General features: G+C 33.2%; 1 protein-coding gene across 2 annotated transcripts in view; it reads right to left on the reverse strand.

Annotated features, from left to right (window-relative positions):
• Window positions 1-14,715, reverse strand: part of Col21a1 (collagen type XXI alpha 1 chain) — a 174,541-nt gene that overhangs the window by 46,436 nt on the left and 113,390 nt on the right. For both annotated transcript variants that reach the window (XM_048805528.1, XM_048805529.1), the window contains 4 exons: window positions 7,433-7,486; window positions 6,923-6,976; window positions 6,217-6,270; window positions 5,918-5,971 (listed from right to left, as the gene is read on the reverse strand). In XM_048805528.1, the coding sequence (XP_048661485.1) occupies window positions 5,918-5,971; window positions 6,217-6,270; window positions 6,923-6,976; window positions 7,433-7,486 (216 nt within the window). The remainder of the gene's footprint in view (window positions 1-5,917; window positions 5,972-6,216; window positions 6,271-6,922; window positions 6,977-7,432; window positions 7,487-14,715) is intronic.

The raw sequence follows: 14,715 nt of genomic DNA on the forward strand, positions 1-14,715 counted from the left end.
ACTCAAGAAACTAAAAGCAAAAAATTGCAACGTTTCACATTGAGAAAGAAACAGTAAATACAGTACAATGCACCTACTAAGCATAACAAGATTATAGCATAAATATTATCCCAGTGATAACAGTAAACTATATCAGTCAATGAATAAAAATAGACAATCTATTAAAGGAAAAAAAAACAGGTTGCTTTACAAAGTAAAGACAAATTCTGTGCTGAATATAAGCAACACAGTTAAAAAAAAGTTACTGAAGAAGTTAAAGCTCAAGATGGGCAAAGGTATAGCAAGCAAATAAAAATAAAAACCACCAGAAAGAAGAAGGTATAATCCTGGCATAACAAAAGGTAGAAAGAAAGCTAAAGGAGACAAAAATGATATTTATAATGCTAATGCCACAATTGAAAATGAAGAAATAATAGTTCTGAGTGTCTGTGCAACAAAAAACAGAAACCACATTCCTGAATAGAAGATGGAAAGATAAATAGACAAAAATGAACTAATAATAGGACACAATAAACAAAAATTATATTAAAGATCTAAAGAAAATATTCAATAAGGAAGATCTTACGAATGTATATTGAGATTCATACTCTGAAAATTGAGGTTTACCTTCTCCTATGCACAGGAAACATTCCTGAAAATTGAACATACAATGAGTCAAAGAAAAAAAAATAAGTCTTTTATACAAAAGAACTATTACAAATAACATTCTCTGATATAGTGCAATAAAACAAGAAATTGGCAACAGGTCAAACTAAAAGGACTCCAACCTAAAAAAATATTTTAAACTCTTTAAATAACTCTTAGGAAAAACAAATAAAAATTGCAGAATTTCTAAAAATTAATGTTTATGAAGATTTTGTATGTCAGAATCAAGAAGATAGAATTGAAGCAATAATCAGAAAAACACTTATAATTTAACTACTAAGATTAAAAAGTAATAATAAATGAAAATAAATGTATTCAATTGTCAATTGTAAGATCTAGGAAAACTGTGAGAAAAAAGAAAAAAAAATAGGATAAAAGTTAAAAAAAATTCCTTAAGGTCAATAATTAAATTCCATGTTAGATATTTGAATGAGTCAACATAATAGACAAACTAGAAACATATCATCAAGAAAAAAGTAGAGAATGAAGGTATGTATTCATAGTAAATAATAAATAGCAAAGGGTGAATAATCACTGATGCAAAAGAAACTTTAAAAAAATTATTGGAGAGGAATTTTCACATTATATAAAAATCACCTGAAAAATGATGGAATGCTAATTTCCAAGAAGACTTAAGTTTAGGATTATTGGCCTTATGAGAAAGAAAATACTTAAGCAGATCAATTTCCACACAAAATTATAAGGAAAAGTTATCTAAGAATAAAAAATCATCAGTCCCAAATAACAGAGGGGAAGATGAAGAAAGACACTGTGTGCTTGACTTTAGTTATAATTATCAATGAGAAATCCTTTCACAAAACATGTCAGAAATAAAATATAGAACATCATTTCCAAACCCTACATAAGAGGGCATGAACAGGCAATGTTAATTAATAATATAATATGTCAAGGAAGTTGAAAATTAGTAAAAGAGAAATTCCTTAAAAAGCACAAACTACCAAAACGTATTCAAGAAAAAAGAAAAAATCTAAACAGCTTTTTATTTAGTAAAGACATTTAATTAGTAATTAAAATATTTTTTACACATACAAAAAGGCCAGGCCCAGATGGCTCCATTCATGAATTATACTACACATCAGAAGAAGAAATGACACCAATCCTACATAAACTCTTCCAGAAAATAGAAACCAGAATTACTTTGATTATAATGCCAGATAAAATATCACAGGAAAACTACTGACCAATACTCTTCATGAACACAAAAACAAAAGGTCTTAATAAAATATTAGTAAATTTAACCCAGCAATATATAAAAACAGTAACGTAAGCTGACCAACTGGAGTTTATTCCAATAAAACAAGATCAGAGTTATAAAAAAAAATCAATTACTGTTATATACCATATTAATAGGAGGAAAAAACATAGTCAATACACTAAAGTAGTAAAAGAAGAAGAAAAAATGTTGACAAACTTTAACACGATGATTTTCAAAAAACAAAACAAAACTCTCAAGAGACTAGAAATAAAAAGAAATCTCCTCAACCTGATGAAATTTCTTTGTCAAATCAGGAACAAACACTCCGTGGTTAAGGATTGAAGGTTCTCCACTTAATTTCAAAAACAAGCATCAAACTCCTAATTAATATTGTATTAGAGGGCCTGGTACAACAAAACTATCAAAATAAATAAATTCATGTAAATTAGTACAGAAAAAGTAATTTGCCCTTATTTGCAAAAATATTATCATCTATGCAGTAAAAGCAAAGGAATATGCAATGAAAACTATAAGAACTAACAAGTGAGTTTAGCAAGTTTGCAAGATATATGATTAATAGTCTAAAACATTATTCTAATATACTAGTAACAAGAAAACCAGAAATAAATTTTTAAAAATCTATTCATAGGGGCTGGGGTTGTAGCTCAGTGGTGGAATGCTTGCCTTGCATGTGTGAGGCACTGGGTTAAATCCTCAGCACCACAAAAAAATAAACAAAATAAAGATATATTAAAAAATCTATTCACAATATTGTGAAAAAAATATAATAAAATCGGTATGAGTTTAATAAAAGACATATAAAAGATCTGTACACTTATAAAAACTACAAAACTTTGCTGAGAAAAAGTAAAGAAAGCCTCCATAATAGACTCATATGCCATGTTTATTGACTGGAAAGCACAATATTGTTAAAATAGCAATTCTGAACAAATGTAAAGATGTGAAGATGTGAGCTCCCACTATAAAAGTTGGAGCTCAATCTCATCCCTTAAATGAAGGCTGGATTTCTTGAGTTGCTTCCAAAGGGTAGAAGATGGAAAGAAAAAAGTAGAGAAACCTGGAAAGTACTCATTTTAACCAAGTGACTGAAGTAGGTCGTCATTGAATAATCATGTGTCTAGCATGTATGCTCCCACAGGATAAGAAGGGCACTTCATCTCTGTTATCTTTCCCCAAACCAACCATAATCTCAGTTTAGTCATGAAAAGAATATCAGGCAACCAACTCAAATGACATCCTACAAAGTACCTAAACAAAACTCTTCAGAACTGTCAGTCATAAAAAACAAAACATGACTGTCAAACTGTCACAGATCAGAGATGAATAAAGAGGCATGAGGAATTAATGCAATGTGATATTCTGGACTGAATTCTAGAACAGAAAAAGGACATTAGTGGAAAACCTAATGTTTTAAGGAAACTCATGAAACTCAAATAAAGTATGGGGTTTAGTGCCAGCACTGGTTTCTTGGTTTTGACAAATGTACCACAGTTACATAAGATATTAACATCAGGAGAAAGTAGGTAAAAGGTATAAGGGAACTCTCTGAACTGTTTTGCAATTTTTCAACTCTAAAATTATTCCAAACTATACCAAAATTTATTTAACAAGTTAAACAAATTCCAGAAGGCTTGTTTGTTTTTGTTTTGTAAAATTGCATAAGCTAATGATAATTTTTTTTCATGGATCTAATCTATCTACTAATCCACTATTGCTTTTAAAAAGAAAAATAAATTTATAGTATTAACCTGATTTCAAACCTTAATTAGAATTATGATATATAACTCATATTAGTGAAAGACAAGGAAAATAAAATTAGTGTGATGTTGAGGAAAGGACAGAGGTATAAATTAATGGAACAAATCAGAGAATCTGAAGATAATTTTACACATATATCAATCAATTGATACATGGTGAAAGTGTTAATGTAACTCAATGGGAAATAATAGGTTTCAATAAATATTACTAGAAGAACTGGATCTCCACGTGTAGAAAAAAAGAACTTTGTCTTTTGTCTCACACCATATGAATAAAATTAATTCAAAATAATCCATAAACCTAAATTTATAAACTAATATTATAAAAAATTAGAAAACATAACGTGCCCTAAATGTCACATATCAAGAGTGATGGGGCTGGGGTTATGGCTCAGTGGTAGAGCACTTGCCTAGCATGTGTGAGGCACTGGGTTTGATTCTTAGCACCACATGTAAATAAATAAATAAAATAAAAGATCCATCAACAACTACAAAATGTTTAAAAAAAAAAGAGTGAGCATGTCAACATGTTAGACACAATAATATATCTATACCCTGAAATATTATCAGCTGTTTGTGTATTCCAGATACACTGACTGAATACATATACATATATATATATACCCTTATCCTTTTATCTAACAAGCTACACCATAGAAAAGTTCATTTCTATTTGATAAATGGCTAGTAAAAAGTTTCTTTATGTAATAACATATGATGGTACTAACCCACCATAATGGGACATGTGCTTTTGAGTTTTCTCAGGAAAGAGGAATGATTGATACTCTACAGATCCCTCTTGCTCTAATTCTCCCATACTCATACCATACCACACAAATGATAATTAACTCAGACTTAGGCATAGAATTTCTTTCTTTAATCCCTTGGGAGATGGAGCTAAGATCTTCTGCCCCAACCTACTAAATAAACCAATCTGAATGGTTTATCAAAGATGCTCAACTTTTTAATATTTGTGATTTTTTTTTTGTTTTAAGGAGGAAAAGTTTATTTGAGAGATCATGGTTTCAGACATCTCAGTCTATAGATAGCTGGCTCCACTCCTTGAGGCTCACAATGGGGCAGAACATCATATCATGGCGGAAGAGTGTGGTGAAGGAAAGCAGTTCATATTACGATTGATAAGGAGAGAGATATAGGTAGAGAGAGGGGTGCAATTTGCGTGGTCATTAATTCAGGTACTGGATCGGGGGCTATCCATGAGGGGATGAAGAAAAGACAAACAGACACACAAATAAAAAGCTGGGACTGAGTGGTTCACTAAAATCCCTGGTAGGGAGATGGTGACCCAGAACAAGCTCAGCATGTTTATTTTATAGGTTTTATCATTAAAAGGGTTATTGTGAGAAAGTTTCTTCAAAACAAGTAGAACCAAGGTCATAGTTATGAGCAGCCCAATTATGATTATCAACTTGCACCCATAACTTTCTTCACCCAGGCAGCTGGTGTCTGAACCTCAAGGTCAAGAACTGATAGCTATGTGACTGAAATAGAATCTTTTATTGAACAGGGCATCACCATAGCAACTGAACAATCGTAAATCAGCACCTTCACACTGGAAGTTCCCAGAACAGGTGTTGCCTGTGTTTCAGGACAGCTCAAGGATGCTAATCCAGTCACTACTCCCAAGGAGAGAGGGAGGAAGGAAGAGGGATGGTGGGGGGAAAGGGAGAGAGAGGAAGAGAGAGAGAGAGACTGACTGACTGCACTCCACTTGCCAGATACAAAGTATATACCCCAAAGGCACATTCCCAAGCCCCCAATGACCCACTCCTTCCAGCCACACTCGACGGGAGGGGGGGGGAAACATGGGAAAAATGGAGGAACTTTGATTGGGCAAAGGGGAAGGAGGGAAGGGAGGGTGCATAGGGTCAGGAAAGATGGTGGAATGAGATGAACATCATTAACCTAAGTACATGTATGACTGCACATATGGTGTAAGGCTACATAGTGTGCAACCATAGAAATGTAAAGTTGTGCTGCAATTGTGTACAATGAATCAAAATGCATTCTGCTATCATATATACCTAATTAAAATAAATTAGCTAATAAAAATATTCTGTGATTTTATTTCTAAGACATGAGAATTCACAATGCACTCAAGGGAAATTTAGTATCATTTTTACATTAGACTAAAAATAGTTTTAGTTCTTTAATTTTACCCCGATGCTGTATATAAAAAATTCTAATATTGGCATATTCTTCTAATGTTCATTCACAGGTACAAAAACTTTTTCATTTTGTTTATTTTGCTAAATACCTTGAAACCAGGAATACCCATTAATCCATCTTTTCCATGTCTTCCAGGTTCTCCCTAAAAAATAAATACATGTGTTTTAGCATATTTTTATACAATTTTTTCTTTTAAAGCAGACAAACTCTGTTTTTTAAAAAATCTGTTGATGGATATTTATTTATTTATTTATATGCAGTGCTGAGAATCGATCCCAGTGCCTCACACATGCTAGGCAAGCACTCTACCACTGAGCCACAACCCCAGCCCTACTTTACTTTTTATTTAAAGCAAAATACTCAAGAACAATTTTCTACAAAACTCACAGCACGTCCAGGAAGGCCAGGAAAACCAGCATTCCCCTTTTCACCTTTTGCACCCTGAATTTAAAAAGAACACTTAAAAAACAATCTTGACAATAATATTTTCAAGCTCTAACTCAAATTTACATAGGAAAGCTTACAAGTTAATTTCAGTACATAGTGGCAGAATTAGTGGAACTGCAGATTGTGTTGACTCTGCAACTGTTGGCAAAGCATACGTTTAACCATCCCAGTGTTAAGTTTTTACCCAGGTAAAAAAAAATTACCTCTAAGACACTGAAAATGTTAATATGCAGAATTTTTATCATAAGCATCTAGACATTGCAACCATCTCTTGATAAATTTTTAAGTAATGGTATTTTAAATGCATGGAAAAAACAAACTTCCTTCTGCGTATGGATACAGGAAGGTGTATAACATTAATTCTGAATGGATATGTTTTTAGCAGATACTGCTTCTAAACAAATCATTCACTGTAAATATTTTTTGAAGTGCACAGTGACCAATAACAATGGATTTTTATACAGCACCATTATTGCAGTCACCAGATATAATCCCCACCCCCTTTTTTCCTTTCTACGTTTAAAAGAAGTCCCTCAGACGGGTGAACAAAGGTAATTGCTCTAATTTTGGGCTGGGAATGCAATTCAAGTTTGGTATTTCCCTTACATTAAAAGTTCAATATTGATACTTTGTGATCTATACTTCCCTTTTTGCCATAAAATCCCGGGGATCCTTTATCTCCTTTGGGGCCCATTTCACCCTGAAAGAAAAACATATATAAGTATTAAATTTTAGAGTAATAGTAGTATTTCCTTTATGAAGAAAAAAACACATTATAAATAACAGAGTTTAATACGCTAACATCAAAATAAATAAAAATAAAATAATTTATAGTTTGTTTACAAAAGTCCTATTTTCCAGGCTTCATAAGCCTAATTGGTACTATAATAGGGCTTACAGTTTAGGGCTTACATTTAAAAGAACTTGTGTATAGTAAACTTGTTATCAATTTTAAATATTGTATTAGACATTCTTAACTAAAAACTTTAAGGAGAATTTTTTTAGATTTTTATGTAAGCCACTATATTAATCTTAATCATTTATTTTAACATACTTGTCTTTATTTATATATGAGCATCTATTTATAATATAAAAGCACTTTCCTTTTAATTAAAATATGATATTGCTGTATTTAAAAGGAATAAATGTTTTCAACCTTTGATCCTGGCATTCCATGAAGCCCAGGAAAACCAGGAAGTCCACGGTCACCCTGAAAATAATACTGAAATTAACTAAAGAAAAAATATTTTGTTAATTAAAGAAAAAATTCTTCAGCCTAAGCAGGACTATACAAACTTCAACATTACCCTTATCAAAATTGATTGGAAATAAATCTACAAATACTTAAATTCTCATATGCATCAAATCCTAACTCTATGAAAATTTAGTCCTCATTTTTCAGTGTGTCATTTATGATCATAGAAAGAAGAATTTGGGAGCTACAGGAACCTCATCATCAATCTTGCCTCCGCCCTTAATGAGTTGCCAACCAAGCAGGTGAAAAACCTCTACAATAAAAACTATAGAATGAAAAAAGAAATTGCAAAAAGCAAAAACAAACAAACAAAAAACCTAGAAGGAGGGGGCTGGAGTTGTGGCTCAGCAGTAGACTGCTTGCCTAGCACATGTGAGGCCCTGGTTTCAATCCTCAGCATCACATATAAATGAATAAATACAATAAAGGTATTATATTCAACTAAAAAATTATTTAAAAAAATACTAGGAGGATGTAAAAATTACCCACAATCATGGATAGGCAGAATTGATATTGTGAAAATGGCCATATTACCACAAGTGGTCTATAGTTTCAGTTCAGTTCCCATCAAAATACCAATGACTTTCTTCACAAAACTAGGGGGAAAAAATCCTAAAATTCATATGGAAAAATGAAAGAACAGCCAAAGCAATACTGAGGAATAAGAGTGATGTTGGAGGCATCATAACTCCTAATCTCATATTATATTACAGAACTACAGAAACAAAAGCAGCATGATATTAGCATTTTTTTAAAGGCCTGAGGGCTAATGGAATAGATGGAAGACACAAAGACAAATCCACATACATACAGTCTGATCCTTGAGGTGCCTAAAACATGTTGGAGGAAAAGACAGCATTTTTAACACAAATGTGCTGGGAAAACTGGATTTCCCTTTGTAGGAGGATAGAACTAGATCCATATCTCTCACTCTGCACAAAAATCAACTCAAAGTATATCAAAGACCTAAGAATTAGACAAGAAACACTGTAACTGCTAGAAGAAAGCAGAGCCAGCACTCCAACATGTGGCCACAGGCACTGACTTCCCTAATGAGGTTCCCAAAGTTCAAGAAATAAAAGGAAGAATCAATAAATGAGATGACTTCAAATTAAAAAGCTTCTGTACAGCAAAGGAAACAATTAAGAATGTGAAGACAGAGCATAAAGAATGAAAAAAATCTTTGAAAATATCTCTTCCAATGGGGCATTAATACCCAGAATATATAATGAACTCAAAGAACTTAACATCAAAAGTTTTAAAACAACCAGTCAATAAATGGGCAAATGAACTAAACAGGCATTTCTCAGTAAAAAACAAATGGCCAACAGAAATATGAAAAGATAATCAACATCTCTAGCAATAAGAGAAATGCAAATCAAAATTACAGAGATTTCATCTCTCCCCAATCAGAATGGCAATCATCAAAAATACAAATAACAATAATTGCTGGTGAGTATGTGGGGGGAAAGGTATGCTCATACATTGTTGGTGGGACTGAAAATTAGTACAATCACATTGGAGTAGAGTATGGAGATTCTTCAAAAGACTAATAGTGACCCACCATATGACTGAGTCATCCCACTCCTTAGAATTTATTCAAAAGAACTAAAATCAGCATACAATAATGATACATGCCCACACATGTTTATAGCAGTGCAATTCAGGATAGCCAAGTTGTGGAACTAGCTCAAGTGCGTGTCAACAGACAAATGGATAAAGAAAATGTGATATGTATTTATATATAATGGAGTCTTTCTCAGCAATAAAGAAGAATGAAATATCATTTGCTGGTAAATGGATGGAACTGGAGAACATCTCACTGAATGAAATAAGCCAGACTGAGAAAGTCAAGGGTTGGATGAAGGCTTTCTCTCATATGTGGAAGCAAGAGAGAAATACAGATTTTTTTTTTAAATGGAGGATTCCCATGAAAATAGAATAAAGCACCATGAACAGGTAAGAGAGAAACAAGGTAGAGGGAAGAGGAATAGGAAAGGGGAAAAAACCACACAGTCGATATGGCCAAACTATACTATGTGCATATATGAAAATATGACAATGAATTCTACTTTTCTGTGTATCTATAATGCACCAATTAAAAAGAAGACAATAAACTAATAGAAGACAGATAAACAGAGTAGAGGAAGGGCATTGGGAAGAGGAAAGGCCACAAAAAGGGAAACACTGAGCTTTAATATGGAGCAAATTTTATTTTACTTATTAATGACTATGTCAAGATGAACCCCGTTACTATGTATAACTATAATGCACTAATAAAAACATTAAAGTCTTAATTATGAAGGCACAATGAAGACCAAAAACAAGGACTGTCATGACAAGATTAAGGTCAGGTTCAGTTTTATCTGGGAAAATTAAGACTCTACATACAAACATTGGATTATACTCTAAGATTGTCAGGTGGAGAGAGGAGGAGGTGACCCATTATCTACAAATAAAAAAGGCTATTCACTCACACGATTTGAGGAGTACTATAGTTGTTCAAATCTTATAGAAGGCAACCCTCTAAAAGCAACTTTTTACTCTAAATTTCTATCTTTGAGTTTAGATTGCCAAACCATATTTACATTTTTAATTTCTATACATTTTAAATATATTATCTGTGAATTAAGATGGTTAAGTTCTCAAACTATCCAACACCCCTCCCCACCTACACTTCTAACAGGCACAGATCCTCTTAATGTACTCCTAAAGCTTTGGTTAAGTGTTAGTATATATTATACTAATGTTCACAGCTAAGCAATATACTCTGATTACTTGCCTTCTCTTGCCCAAATGTTTATTTTTTCCTAGAGCCCAAAACTGCCTGTTTTATTGCTTAATTTACCATAAACTTATTGTTATATCCAATCCCAAACTCCCTCAAATTGTCAAAATCCCTCCTAAATGTACTCATATAACATTGAAAATTTCATATCCTTCAATCAGTCTCTCTTAGAGCTGTCTCTTGACGGGGTGTAGATTCTTTGTTTTTATATTTGTGTTCCCTTCCCTGTTTAGGGGAGCCAACAACCCAATGGCTTCTTGAGAAGGAATTCATGGGAGATAAAATTCTGAGATCTTAAGTCTCTAAAAATGTCTGTAGATTATTCATTTACATAATTGATAAATTACGTGTAGAAGCATAATTCTGAATTCTTTTCAGACTTTTGAAGGCTTTGTTCCATTCTGTTCTTGGCTGAAATGCCATTAAGGCAATGTCTGAAGACTTTCTGCTTCTCATTTGAGAGGTCAGGGGCAGGGGGTGTTTTTCCCCCTCACAAAGCTTATAGATCTAGCTTTCATTTGCAGTGTCCTGATGTTTTATGCCATTGTACCCTTCTGGCTTATAATCATCCTTTATGCCAGGCACTCCATAGGAGGCCTCACCAGACACAATCATGCTTCCAAGTGCATGGAGAACTTACAGGGAAAGGTGAACAACTGAGAAACAGGATGTTGGGATTTTGAACTGATTTTTATTGGCTGTATTTGACAGGGTACTATTTTTAAAAAAAGATGAACTCAGAAAAGAACTGGCCAGCTTGTGAGTGGTAAGTGAAAGGAACAGATTATGTCAAAAAATATAACTGGGAGATACTGAAATTTCTTTTCACATCTCTAACAGGTAAACAATTAAACTGGAAAATGCCTTTAAAAATAAAATTTCCATGGGCTGGGGTTGTGGCTCAGCGGTAGAGCGCTCGTCTGGCATGCACAAGGCCCTGGGTTCAATCCTCAATACCACACAAAAATAAATAAACAAAATAAAGGTATTGTGTACAACTAAAAAATAAATATAAAAAATTTAAAAAAATAAAATTTCCAATTAAAACTCAGCCCATGGGAAAAATTGAATCAAGGATGTGACTATAAACATCACCCTTGAAATCTGCAAATCAGTAAAAGTGGATCCAATGAAGCCTTTCAATCCTGACAATATGGTTTAAGGAAAAGGCATAGAGAGTATAGTAGATGCCTAATAAATTTAAGTCACATATTATCATCAAGTGGAGAGAGAGAGACATGACTGAAACAAGATTTTTGGCTGATGCTAATGGTTACAAACAAAAGCCAAAGATAAAAAATTGTAAATATATACAATGTTTATTCCCTGTTGGGTGTGTTTTACTACCAAAAAAAAAATCATCTGCATGGATGGATGCCTGTTTGGAATGCAAGAAAAAGTTACCCAGTATCAGCATGAGTTTTAATGTATTTCTGAACTAGTCAACTAATTTAAACAACATACAAAAATAAATGAGTAAAAATAAAATGAAAACAAAGCATCTTTTTAAAAATTATACATCTAATATACCAATATACCTAATACCCAGAGATGATAAATAAGGAAGATCAATTAGTTGGTGTTATCAAACATAAGTATACAAAACTAAATAGTTTTTATTTACAAAAAAAAAAAAAAAATATATATATATATATATATATATATATATATATATATATAATATTAAGACTGGCTCCCTTTATAATAGGAACAAAAAATGTAAAAAAAAAATTCTAGTAATTTCTAGTATTATAAACCTAAACAAAGCAATGTTAACAATCAGTTAAAAACACTTAATATTGTTATATCAAGTTTTCAAGAGTAAATCTAAAGAAAGATAATCCATAATCATAAATAGAAAAACTCAGTAATGAAAAGATGTCAATCTCTCCAAAATTAATCCATAAATTAAAGAAATATTAATTAAAATATGAATAGAAAGTCTAAGAAACTGCAGGAAATATACCAAGCTTTATCTGGAAAAATAAGCATTCAAAAATAGCCAGGAAACTTTTGATTATAAAAAAATGATCAGAAGGACCAATCCTGCCAATATGAAATCATATTATGAAGTGACAATAATTAAAACAATTTGGCAGTGGAAAAGATGTAGACAGGTCTATGGAACAGAATGGTAAGCCAAAAACACCAAACCAAATGAAATTGGAAAGATGGTTTTTCAAATAAGTGGAGGAAAAGTGATATTCCATAAATATTGTTGTGGTAACTGGCTATCCATTAAGGAAAAAAAGAGAAAATATGAATGCTTATCTAATTTTACTCTAAAATCTAAAAGTTTAAAGGTTAAAAATAATAAAATTCCAAAAATAATTTAATGAATTATTATATTCAAAATGCTATAATGTGGATCCTTTCCATATAGACGTAAAACAAAAACATTTTCTATGTATACATAAAAAGTAAAATATTTCTGTATAGTTAAAATTGAAAAAATTAATCAAAACATAAAATTTATGTAAACCAGGAAAGTATTTTCACATCTATAAACAATTTTTGAAATGTATATAAAATTAATTTTAAAAAGAATAGCACAATATGAAAATAAAACATGAACAAAACATAATCTGTCCCCAAGCCACAGATTTTGATAATATATCTTACTAATAAAGAAATGAAATTCCAGCCAGTATTATTTTATTTTATTTTGAGGAGGAAAAGTTTGCTTGGGTTTCAGAGGTCTCAATGTACAGATAACAGGCTCCATTCCTCGGGACTCAGGTAAGGCTGAACAACATGGCAGAAGAATATGGCAGACGGAAGCAGCTCACATGAAGCAGAGAGAGAGAGAGAAACTCCACTCATCAGATATAAATATATACCCCAAAGCCACACCCCCAATTACCACCTCCTCCAGCCATACCCAACCACTTCAGTTATCACTCAGTTAAACCCCATCAGGGGATTGATTCACTGATTGGCTTAAAACTCTCATAGCCCAATCATTTCTCCTCTGAATCTTCTTGCATTGTCTCAGACATGAGCTTTTCAGGGACACCTCACATCCAAACATTCCACCCTGACCTCCGAAAGCTCAAACTCATCTGACAATGCAAAATACATTTAGTCCAGTCCCAACAGATCCCATGGTCTCAACAGTTCAGAGATTGCTCAAAGTTTAAGTCCAAAGTCTTCTCCAAGGTTCAAGGCAATCTTGCATTGTGAGCTCCTATCAAATTAAAAGCGATTTACAAGTATCTAATATATAATGGTACAGAGTAAATATTTCCATTCACAAAATTGGGGACATAAAAAGAAGGGATAGGACCAAAGCAAGACTGAAATCCTGTAGCTCCATGTTCAGCATCTGGGGCACATGGTATGATGATATTCTCTCCAAAGGGCTTATGTAACTCTACTTCTGTGACCATGTTGGTTACAACTCAACTGGCTTTTCTGTTGGTTTGTCTCTGTTCAATTCCTATAGCTTTCCTAGGATGATGTCTCAAGTTACTGGCATTTTGTATCTCAGGGGTCTCCACTGCAGCTTTAGCTTCCTCCTCAAATCTCCACACATCACCTGCTCAAGGGCTACCTGCAGGGACTCCGACCCTGCTGCACTTTTCCTGGACTCTCAGGCCTTCTTATGAAATCTTGGGGGAAGCTTCCATGATCCCCTAACTCCAGTATCCTGCATTCCTGCAGAACCAGCACCACATTGTTGATGCCAACTTCTGCTGCCATCTCAAGCAGTAGCCAAGCCTTCAGGAACTCTGATTGTGTTAGTCTCTGAGTGCCTGGGTGGCTGAGCACATTGAAAAAAAGTTCCTAGCCCCCTTGTTCTCTCTTCTCAAGAGAATTTTTACTTTAATTTCCTTGAGTCTGAAATGGGTGTGGTCTTGCCAGCTCCTGAGATGCCTCTAGCCATCTTTCTTAGCAAAGTCTTTAGCATTTCTTTAGTTGTTTTGTCTTTAACAACTACAACTTCCTTAAGCCCAGTTTTACTCTCACCTTTCAAGTCCAAGTTTTTTAAATCTTTCTGCTCTGGATTATCACAATAACTTGGCTAACAGCTGCCAGCAATATCCATGCCACTGCATAAATGCTATGCTGCCTAGATATTTCTTCCACCAGATTAAGAAATCCATTGCTTTTAAAGTCAGCTTCACAGAAAATCTCAGGATATGAGCAAAATGCAGACAACTTCTCAGTTAGAACATAACACAAATGGCCTCTAGTCCAATTACCAATAATGTGCTCCCTTTCCTTTAAACCTTCTTGAGCCCTGTCTTCACTGTCTAGAGTTCTATTGGCATTCTGATCTTCTGAATTCCCACCAGAATCAACCATTAATCTCTGCTTACAACAACCTAAAACATTTCCATCTTGCACTACTAAATATCTCAAAATTCCTCCCACCAATTCTAAAAAGCTCAAA

This window comes from Marmota marmota, unplaced genomic scaffold (genome assembly GCF_001458135.2).
Source record: "Marmota marmota marmota unplaced genomic scaffold, marMar, whole genome shotgun sequence".
Classification (NCBI taxonomy): Eukaryota; Metazoa; Chordata; class Mammalia; order Rodentia; family Sciuridae; genus Marmota; species Marmota marmota.